The 11743-nt window shown below is 39.6% G+C and overlaps 1 protein-coding gene across 1 annotated transcript in view; it reads left to right on the forward strand.

The window, feature by feature from the left end:
- The window catches only part of uif (sushi, von Willebrand factor type A, EGF and pentraxin domain-containing protein uif), a 51974-nt gene extending 40747 nt beyond the window's left edge, over positions 1 to 11227 (forward strand). Inside the window, exons 5-13 of the mRNA XM_065502235.1 lie at positions 41 to 243; positions 309 to 1799; positions 1871 to 7189; positions 7256 to 7468; positions 7531 to 7819; positions 8144 to 8236; positions 8498 to 9885; positions 9944 to 10057; positions 10125 to 11227. Coding sequence (XP_065358307.1) covers positions 41 to 243; positions 309 to 1799; positions 1871 to 7189; positions 7256 to 7468; positions 7531 to 7819; positions 8144 to 8236; positions 8498 to 9885; positions 9944 to 10057; positions 10125 to 10156 — 9142 coding nt within the window. The 3' untranslated portion in view covers positions 10157 to 11227. The remainder of the gene's footprint in view (positions 1 to 40; positions 244 to 308; positions 1800 to 1870; positions 7190 to 7255; positions 7469 to 7530; positions 7820 to 8143; positions 8237 to 8497; positions 9886 to 9943; positions 10058 to 10124) is intronic.
- The last annotated feature ends 516 nt before the right edge of the window (positions 11228 to 11743 follow it).

Below are 11743 nucleotides of genomic sequence, written 5' to 3' on the forward strand. Positions count from 1 at the left end.
TCAAACAAAATTTTATTTTATTAAAATCTTCTATCTCTAGATGGTCTGCTACCTTCTCAGCTGATTGCCCCGAGTTGAAACCTGGTATTGGTGCTTTGGCCTCCAGCCGTGATACTGCTTTTGGCACAGTTGTTACCTTTACTTGTCCCATAGGCCAGGAGTTTGCCACCGGCAAAAGTAAAATCGTTACTGAATGTATGAAGGGTGGTAACTGGAGTGTGTCCTATATACCCAAATGTCAAGGTAATTGAAATTAACTTAACTCAATTATAATAAAAATTACTAAATTTGATTTGTTTCCTTTACAGAGGTATATTGCGGTCCTGTACCCCAAATAGACAATGGCTTCTCAATTGGCTCATCAAATGTCACCTATCGCGGTGTAGCCATGTATCAATGTTATGCTGGTTTTACATTTAGCACTGGAGCTCCCATTGAAAAGATCTCCTGTTTGCCCGATGGCCGCTGGGAACGTAAACCCACTTGCATGGCTTCCCAATGTCCTCCCTTGCCTGAAGTGCCACATGCTAATGTTACGCTCTTAAATGGTGGTGGTCGTAGCTACGGCACCATTGTTCAATTTGAATGTGAACCTGGCTATGAACGCAATGGTCATCCAGTCTTAATATGCATGTCCAATGGTACCTGGAGTGGTGATACACCACGTTGCTCCCGCAAACGTTGCTTCGAATTCCCCAAGATTGAAAATGGTTTTGTGGTTGATTCCGATCGTCCCTACTACTTCGCGGATGATGCTAGAGTTCAGTGTTTTAAGGGTTACAAGCTAATTGGCAGCAATATTATTCGTTGCAATACTGATCAAGTTTTCGAAAATCCTCCTACCTGCGAAGATATCAATGAATGTACATCAACCCAATGTGATTTGGCAACTACAGAATGTGCAAATACAGCTGGTTCCTTCCATTGCAAGTGTCGCTCTGGCTTTGCTCCTACAACTGAGTGTCGTCCAGTAGGTGATTTGGGTCTTAGCAATGGTGGTGTTCCTGACGAGAGTATTATGACTTCACCCAGTGAAGAAGGTTTTTCAAAGGGCATGGTACGCTTAACATCAGGCGGTTGGTGTGGCGCTTCTGCTGAACCTGGAGCAAATTGGATTTTGATTGATCTCAAAGCACCCACTATTTTGCGTGGTTTCCGTACCACCTCGGTTCAGCGCATTGATGGCAATATTGCCTTTACCTCGGCTGTAAGACTTCAATACAGTGATGATTTGACCGATAGTTTCAAAGATTATACCAATCCCGATGGCACTGCCGTAGAATTTAGAATCCTCGAACCTACCCTATCAATTCTGAACCTTCCTATGCCCATTGAAGCCCGCTATGTTCGTTTCCGCATTCAAGATTATGTTGGTGCTCCCTGCATACGCATGGAGGCTATGGGCTGTACTCGTCTTGATTGTGTAGACATCAACGAATGCTCCAAGAATAATGGTGGATGTGATCAAAAGTGTGTCAATTCTCCCGGAAGTTTTGCTTGTGCTTGTAATACTGGCTATCAACTTTATACCACCAATAATACTGCTGGCTTCCCTGTTGAGAAATCAGAAACTGGCGAACGTGATGGCGATATCTATCAACGTAATAAGACCTGTGTACCCGTCATGTGCCCAACTCTCTTGGAACCAGAAAATGGTAAACTGTTAACCGATAAAAATGATCATCATTTTGGTGATATTGTCAAGTTCCAGTGTAATTTCGGTTACATAATGCAAGGCAGTTCATCATTGTTGTGCTTATCGAGTGGTCAATGGAATGGCACAGTACCCGAGTGTAATTGTAAGTATAATTTATGAGAAATTATTATATATTTTTTACGTTTTAACGAAAATATTAATTGTCCCCTACAGATGCCAAATGCGTTTCATTGCCTGATGACAAATTGGAAGGCTTATCCGTAGTTCGCCCTGAACCTGAATCTGTTTTGGTGCCATTCCGCGATAATGTTACTATTACTTGCAACTCTGCTGGTCGTCAGTTAAGATCTACTGCCTCATCTGGATTCCGTCAATGTGTTTACGATCCCAAACCTGGTCTACCCGATTACTGGTTATCTGGTTCTCAACCATCTTGTCCTCGTGTAGATTGTTATGACCCTATGCCAACACCTGGCGCTGAATATGGCCAATTTGTTGATACCCGTTTCCAAAGCAATTTCTTCTTTGGTTGCCAAAACACCTTCAAATTAGCTGGTCAAACTTCTCATCACGACAATGTTGTACGTTGTCAATCTGATGGTATTTGGGACTTTGGAGATTTGCGTTGTGAAGGCCCCGTTTGTGAAGATCCTGGTCGTCCCAGTGATGGTCGTCAAATTGCCAAGAGCTATGAACAGGGATCTGAAGTATTCTTTGGCTGCAACCGTCCCGGTTATATTCTTATTAATCCAAGACCTATTACCTGTATGCGTGAGCCAGAGTGCAAAGTCATCAAGCCTTTGGGTTTGACTTCAGGAAAAATACCAGATTCTGCCATTAATGCCACCTCAGAGCGTCCCAACTATGAAGCCAAAAATATTCGTCTCAACTCAGCTACTGGTTGGTGTGGCAAGCAAGAAGCTTTCACTTATGTCAGTGTAGATTTGGGTCAAATCTATCGTGTTAAGGCCATTCTTGTCAAGGGTGTTGTAACCAACGATATTGTTGGTCGTCCCACCGAAATTCGTTTCTTCTACAAACAAGCCGAAAATGAAAACTATGTGGTTTATTTCCCCAACTTTAACTTGACCATGCGTGATCCTGGTAATTATGGTGAACTTGCCATGATAACTCTGCCAAAATATGTGCAAGCCCGCTTTGTTATCTTGGGTATTGTCAGTTATATGGACAATGCTTGTTTGAAATTTGAATTGATGGGCTGTGAAGAACCCAAAAAGGAACCATTGCTAGGTTATGATTATGGTTACTCACCTTGTGTTGACAACGAACCACCCATTTTCCAAAATTGTCCTCAACAACCCATCATTGTAAAACGTGATGATAATGGCGCTATACTGCCTGTCAATTTCACGGAACCTACTGCTGTCGATAATTCGGGTTCAATTGCTCGTTTGGAAGTTAAACCTCAAAACTTTAAGACACCTTCGTATATTTTCAAGGATACAGTTGTGAAATATGTGGCATTCGATTACGATGGCAATGTGGCCATTTGTGAAATTAATATAACAATTCCCGATGTCACTCCACCACTATTGCAATGTCCTCAAAGTTATGTTATTGAGTTGGTGGATCGCCAGGAAAGCTATGATGTCAACTTTAACGATACTCGCAAACGTATCAAGACCTCTGATGAGTCAGGTGAAGTGCGTTTGACTTTCACACCAGAACGTGCAAGAATTACCATTGGAGCTTTTGAAAATGTTACTGTTACCGCTACAGATAAGTTCAACAACAAGGCCTTCTGTAACTTCCAAGTCTCAGTGCAAGCTTCTCCCTGTGTTGACTGGGAACTACAACCTCCGGCAAATGGTGCCATTAACTGTTTACCTGGAGATAGTGGCATCGAGTGTATAGCTACTTGTAAATCTGGTTTCCGCTTTACAGATGGAGAACCTATTAAGACCTTTTCTTGCGAAACATCACGCTTATGGAAGCCTACATCGGTTGTACCTGATTGTGTGTCAGAAAATACTGAACAAGCTGATTACCAAGTAACTGCCTCGGTGACATATCGTGCTAATGGTGCTGTTGCTCAATCTTGTCTTGGCAAATATCAGGATGTATTGTCTCAACATTATGCCGGCCTTAATCAACTACTTTCGCAACGTTGCTCAGCTGTTAATGTTAACATGAATGTTACTTTCCTGAAGTCAGTGCCCAGTTTATTGGATGAAAATGTTGTTAACATGGACTTTATATTGTCGATCTTACCAGCCATCAGACAACCACAATTGTATGCACTTTGTGGTTCCACTTTGAATTTGATTTTCGACTTGAGTGTTCCATATGCCAGTGCTGTTATCGATTCTCTCTTGAACATTTCCAATATTGGCAATCAATGTCCCCCACTTCGTGCTTTGAAGAGTAATATTTCTCGTGGCTTTACTTGTAGTGTGGGTGAAGTTTTGAATATGGATACCAGCGATGTACCCAGATGTTTACATTGTCCTGCTGGTACTTATGTAGCTGTTGGCCAAAATATCTGCACATACTGCCCACGTGGTTACTATCAGAATCGTGACCGTCAAGGAACCTGCCTACGTTGTCCTGCTGGAACTTATACCAAAGAAGAAGGATCAAAATCTTTGAATGATTGTGTGCCGGTATGCGGTTATGGTACCTATTCTCCTACTGGTTTAGTACCCTGTTTGGAATGTCCTCGCAATTCATTTACCACCGATCCTCCAACTGGTGGCTTCAAAGACTGCCAAGCCTGTCCTCAAAACATGTTCACCTTCCAACCTGCCGCTTCTAACAAAGACTTATGTAGACAAAAGTGTGCTCCTGGTACTTACTCATCGACCGGCCTAGCTCCTTGTTCACCTTGTCCAGTTAATTTCTACCAGAGCAATGTTGGCTCACAAACCTGTAACGAATGTCCTTCGAACATGCGCACCGATGGTCCTGGTACTAAAGGTCGTGAAGAATGTAAACCTGTTATTTGTGGAGAAGGAGCCTGTCAACATGGAGGTCTGTGTGTGCCAATGGGACATGGAGTTCAATGTTTCTGTCCAGCCGGCTTTTCTGGTAAACGCTGCGAAATCGATATCGATGAATGTGCTTCACAACCTTGTTATAATGGTGGCTCATGTACTGATTTACCACAAGGTTATCGCTGCGATTGTCCAGCTGGATACTCTGGTATCAATTGTCAGGAGGAAGTAAGTGATTGCTCGGAAAATACCTGCCCAGCTCGTGCAATGTGCAAGAATGAACCAGGCTTCAAAAACTTTACTTGTCTGTGCCGCAGTGGCTACACTGGTGAAGATTGTGATGTCACTATTGATCCTTGCACTGCCAATGGAAATCCCTGCTCAAATGGTGCCAGCTGTAAGGCTTTGCAACAAGGTCGTTACAAATGTGAATGTTTACCAGGTTGGGAAGGTTTCAATTGTGAAACAAATATAGATGATTGTGCCGAAAATCCATGTCTTTTGGGTGCAAACTGTACGGATTTGGTTAATGATTTCCAATGCGCATGTCCTCCTGGCTTTACGGGCAAACGTTGCGAAGAGAAGATAGACTTGTGTCTGTCGGAACCCTGCAAACATGGTACTTGTGTGGACCGTCTGTTTGATCATGAGTGTGTGTGTCATCCTGGATGGTCTGGTCCATCATGTGATATTAATATAGATGATTGTGCTGATCGCCCTTGTGCTAACGATGGAACTTGTGTTGATTTGGTGAATGGCTATAGTTGTACTTGTGAACCTGGTTACACCGGCAAGAATTGCCAGCATACAATTGATGATTGTGAATCGAACCCTTGTCAAAATGGAGCTACCTGTGTTGATCAATTGGATGGTTTTACTTGCAAGTGCCGTCCAGGCTATGTCGGTTTAAGCTGTGAAGCTGAAATTGATGAGTGCTTAAGTGATCCTTGCAATCCAGTGGGCACAGAACGTTGCTTGGATTTGGACAATAAATTCGAATGCGTTTGTAGAGATGGTTTCACTGGTGAACTCTGCGAAACAGACATTGATGATTGCGCCAGCAATCCCTGTATGAATAATGCCCAATGCCGTGATCGTGTTGGAGGATTCGACTGTGTGTGTCAAGAAGGCTGGAGTGGTTTGCATTGTGAAACACAAATCACCACATGTAATACCGTGCTGCCTTGTCAAAACAATGCCAACTGTATCGATTTGTTCCAAGACTACTTCTGCGTTTGTCCTAGTGGCACTGATGGTAAAAACTGCGAAACTGCTCCAGAACGTTGTATTGGTAATCCATGTATGCATGGTGGTAAATGTCAAGATTTTGGCTCTGGCTTGAACTGTACCTGCCCCATGGACTATTCGGGTATTGGTTGTCAATATGAATTCGATGCCTGTGATGCTAATGTTTGCCAAAATGGAGCCACTTGCATTGATATTGGTGAAGGTTATACATGTGCCTGTCCTAAAGGATTTACTGGCAAGAACTGCGAAGAAGATATCATTGACTGCAAAGACAATTCATGTCCTCCTGGCGCCACCTGTGTCGATTTAACCAACGGCTTCTATTGTCAATGTCCTTTCAATATGACCGGAGACGATTGCCGCAAGACAATTCAAGTTGACTATGATCTTTACTTCAGTGATGCTTCACGTTCTACTGCTGCTCAAGTTGTACCCTTCTTTACGGGTGAATCTTCCAGCCTTACAATTGCCATGTGGGTACAATTTGCTCAAAAGGATGATACTGGAATCTTTTTCACCTTGTATGGTGTGGAATCTCCCAATATGGCCAGCAATCGTCGCCTTATGTTACAAGCTCATTCCAGTGGTGTACAAGTTTCTTTGTTCGCTGACTTCCAAGATGTATTCCTTTCCTTTGGCGAATATACTTCGGTCAATGATGGCCAATGGCATCATGTAGCTATTGTATGGGATGGAGTCACCGGTCAGTTGCAGCTTATTACCGAAGGTCTTATCGCCAGCAAGGTAGAATATGCTCAAGGTCATGCATTGCCACAATTCTTGTGGTCTGTGCTCGGTCGTCCACAACCTGATGATTCGAAATATGCTGTATCTTATTCGGAAACTGGCTTCCAAGGAACTGTTACCAAAGCTCAGGTATGGGCTCGTGCCTTAGATATTACTTCGGAAATCCAGAAACAAGTACGTGACTGCCGTTCCGAACCAGTGCTGTACAATGGTCTAATCTTGAATTGGTCTGGTTATGAACACACCTCTGGTGGTGTTGAACGTACCGTACCCTCAATGTGTGGTCAACGCAGATGTCCCAATGGTTATACTGGACCTAACTGCCAACAGTTGCAAGTTGACAAGGAACCACCAGTAGTCGAACACTGTCCTGGAGATTTGTGGGTTATTGCCAAGAATGGTTCTGCCGTTGTTACTTGGGATGAACCTCACTTTAGCGATAATATTGGTGTAACGAAAATAGTCGAACGTAATGGCCATCGTCCTGGTACCACACTTTTGTGGGGCTCTTACGATATAACTTATATCGCCTCAGATGCCGCTGGCAATACAGCTTCCTGCAGTTTCAAGGTTTCATTATTGAGTAAGTTTTATATTTTACATCAATTGGAATAGATTTGTTTTAATGGTTGCTTTTTTAATAATTTAGCTGAATTCTGTCCTCCCTTGGCCGATCCTGTGGGTGGTGCACAAGTTTGCAAAGATTGGGGTGCCGGTGGCCAGTTTAAGGTATGTGAAATTGCCTGTAATCCTGGCTTGAGATTCTCCGAAGAAGTTCCTGAATTCTATACTTGTGGTGCTGAAGGCTTTTGGCGACCAACTCGTGATACTTCTATGCCTCTTGTGTATCCCTCATGTTCTCGTAAGTTACTTTTAATAAGCTATTAAGTAATATTTTTAAAATTTCTGTTTTTACTTTTGCAGCTTCTAAACCTGCCCAACGTGTGTTCCGCATTAAAATGCTCTTCCCCTCGGATGTGCTTTGCAACAAGGCCGGTCAAGGAGTACTTAGACAAAAGGTTACCAACTCTGTTAATTCTCTTAATCGTGATTGGAACTTCTGTTCGTATTCTGTGGAGGGAACTAGGGAGTGCAAGGATATTCAAATCGATGTCAAGTGTGATCACTATCGCGGCGGTCAAAGTAACCGTAATAAACGCCAAGTCAAGGATGGTGGAGTTTATGTTTTAGAAGCTGAAATTCCAGTATTGAAGTGAGTATATCCTAGTTATTCTATAGGGGATCGTTTATGTATGTTTGTGTGTTTTAAATGTATTCATTTACAACAATTTTATGGTGAAATAGTCGATTGTTACTATTTGATGTTTAGTTATTTATTGTATGTATTTCAAGGATTGCAATTGGTATGCCCAACTTGTTGGAATTGTTACATTTACTGGCAAACGAGAAGGAGGAAAAGGAATTTTGAAATGAAATGTTAAGCAACAAACGAGTCATACCAATTGTAGATCTTTTATGTTTATGTGAAAGCATGTTAAGTGTTTTAAAATTTATGTTAATGTTTCAAAACTTATAGCGACGCCGATGAACCAGACACACGTGGTCGACAAGGACGCCAACAAACTGGCGGCGACACATACACGCTGGAAATTTCTTTCCCGGCAGTGAAGTATGTTTAAAATATTAAACGCTTTAAACTCATTTGCTGCTGCTTTTTTATTACAACACCTCCTTTAAAGCCCTAAAAAAAAACTTAACCTTAAGCTTTTCATAAACACATTTCAAATTTAAAATTTCTCAAATGGTTAAGGTCCTCTGTCTACTAAAACAAAATCATTTTCATTATTGTGCCTAACATATGCTTAAATTAGAAAAATTCTTATTTTGTAAACAAATTTAAAAATTTTTCTATCCAAACTCTTCAATATAGCGATCCCGTGATACACACTTCCTCGGGAGAACGTTCCACCGTTAAGACTTTGTTGGAGAAACTTATTTTGGAGGATGATCAATTTGCTGTGCAGGATATATTGCCCAATACTGTACCTGATCCAGGTTCTTTGGAGCTGGGCTCTGAATATGCTTGCCCTGTGGGCCAAGTTGTCATGATACCCGATTGTGTTCCCTGTGCTATTGGCACTTTCTACGATACCACCAACAAGACTTGTATTGCCTGTGAACGCGGCACCTATCAATCTGAAGCCGGCCAATTGCAATGCAGCAAGTGTCCTGTTATAGCTGGTCGCCCTGGCGTTACTGCTGGACCAGGAGCTCGCTCGGCAGCCAATTGCAAAGAACGCTGTCCTGCTGGCAAATACTTTGACTCTGAAACCGGTTTGTGCAGACCTTGTGGTCATGGCTTTTATCAACCCAATGAAGGTTCCTTTGGCTGTGAATTGTGTGGTTTGGGACAAACTACACGTTCGGCTGAAGCTACATCACGCAAAGAATGCCGTGATGAATGTTCTTCGGGCATGCAGCTGGGTGTGGATGGTCGTTGTGAACCCTGTCCTCGTGGTACTTATCGCCTGCAAGGAGTACAACCTTCTTGTGCTGCCTGTCCTTTGGGTCGCACTACACCCAAGGTGGGCTCCAAATCAGTGGAAGAATGTACCTTACCCGTTTGCTCACCCGGTACCTATCTCAATGGTACCCTCAACATGTGTGAAGAATGTCCCAAGGGCTTCTATCAATCCGAGTCTCAACAAACTACTTGCATACACTGTCCACCCAACCATAGTACTAAGATTACCGGCGCCACCTCTGCTTCAGAATGTACAAATCCCTGTGAACAAATTGCCGAAGGCAGACCGCATTGCGATCCAAATGCCTATTGCATATTGGTGCGCGAAACCAATGACTTCAAGTGTGAGTGTAAACCAGGCTTTAATGGCACTGGCATGGAGTGTACTGATGTGTGCGATGGTTTCTGTGAAAATCAAGGCAACTGTGTCAAGGACTTGAAGGGTACACCTTCCTGTCGCTGTGTGGGTTCATTTACTGGACCTCATTGTGCCGAACGTTCCGAATTTGCCTACATAGCTGGTGGTATTGCCGGTGCCGTTATCTTCATCATAGTCATAGTGCTATTGATTTGGATGATTTGCGTGCGCTCCACTAAGAAACGTGATCCCAAGAAGATGCTTTCGCCAGCTATGGATCAAACAGGATCTCAAGTGAACTTCTATTATGGAGCTCATACGCCGTATGCGGAATCTATTGCTCCTTCACATCACAGCACGTACGCTCACTACTACGATGATGAGGAAGATGGTTGGGAGATGCCAAATTTCTACAATGAGACCTACATGAAGGATGGTAAGTGTTAAACTAAACTCAAGCCAAAGTACGTAAAAATTAATTTAATTCATCTAAGGTTTACATGGTGGCGGTAAAATGAGTACCTTGGCTAGATCGAATGCTTCTCTGTATGGCACCAAGGATGATCTATATGATCGGCTAAAACGACATGCCTATACAGGCAAAAAAGGTAAGTGTTAAAGCCATATGAAAGCTAAAACATAAATTTAATTTGAATTTCCTTTATAATTTTGCAGAAAAGAGTGATAGTGATAGTGAAGTACAGTAAACACGATAAATTATGATATGGCTTTAGTAATGAAAGAAGTGGATATAAATTGTATGAATATTTTTGGAGTATTTTTAAAAGGAAGCTAATTTAATTAAGATGAAATTCATTACTAAACGCCTACTATGCTGGGAGCATCCCAAAGCTCTTTAGGCATGTACATACAAATAACAAAAACAAGAAGAAATTTGATAAAAGCTTTATATTGATTTGCTGTAATTTTGTGTATAAAAAAAAAACTCATTGGAAAATGTAAAATTGTCTACTCCTTTTTACTAACGACTTTTTTATTTTGTTTCTTCTTAGCTTTTCATTATTTTTTATTATTTTATTGCTTTATTTTTAATTTGTCTTTTATAATTAAGTAAAATTAAGTGAAAATTACTCAGCTTAATGTAAAGCTTTTAAAAAGCTATTAAAAATCACATTTCGAAAAACAAATCAAAACAAACATACACTATACAAAACAACAACAACAAAAATGCAATATGTTTTAACCAACAAATTTTATTTTTTAATTAAATATTAATTTAAACAAACCAACAAAAAATAATTAATGAAAAAATATTTTCTTTATACTCGTAAATATAGAAATATAAATATTTAATGTTTTTTTTTTATATAAGAGTGCATGTGCTTCTAGTTCGTATTGTTTAATTTATAGGTATTTTATTATATTTTTTTTCAAATTTTGTAATTTAATTATAAACAACAACGACAACAATTACAACTTATAAATGCATATTTGTCCTCAAAACATTAAAGTTACGAACATTTTAGTCTTTACAATGAAAAAAAATATATAAATTAATTAAATATTGTTAGCATACGTTTTTGTACCATAACTCAAAAGACTAGTTATATAGAAATTGTTTTTTTTATATTATTCTTTAATATAAATATATATTATTATAAACATAAATTAATGCGATAACTCATAATTTCAATAATTTTTAAATCTGACTACTTTCTAATTGTATTTATAAGCAGAATGCAATACAAAATAAAATAAAACAAAATAAAATTTATTATTAAATAAATAAATAAAAAAATAAATAAAAATTAAATAAATTGTGTTTTTAATTGAATTGAAAACTATAGGTGCTATAAATAAAAATTCATATAGGAGACTTACCATAATGAATAATTAAATTTTACAGCTTTTCGAAATTTAATTTTTAAAATCTTCTCGAAATTAGATTTAATTAATTTTCTATTAAATTTATTTAATTTTTTACATAAATTTACCTTAATTGTAAATTTAAAATGCCATCATTTTATTTGTTTACCTATTTTCAAAGAAATTGCTTAAAAAACCGCCAAAATCATACGTTTGTTACAACTAAATCACTACAATACAATATTGTTTACAAACATACACACACAAACCCATATAAATAGACTCTTGTTATTTACTCTCTCATACTTAACTCTCAATTGCATATGGCGGGCTCTTTATTTACATTTATTTGTAAAGCAAAGTACCACAAAAAGATAACTTTAATTTAATATTTAAGTTTTATTTATCACATTGTGTAACTAATTAACTTGATTTTAACAGACAATTATTTACATTTTCTTTATTAA

The sequence above is a fragment of the Calliphora vicina genome, chromosome 2 (assembly GCF_958450345.1).
Source record: "Calliphora vicina chromosome 2, idCalVici1.1, whole genome shotgun sequence".
In the NCBI taxonomy this organism is placed as follows: domain Eukaryota; kingdom Metazoa; phylum Arthropoda; class Insecta; order Diptera; family Calliphoridae; genus Calliphora; species Calliphora vicina.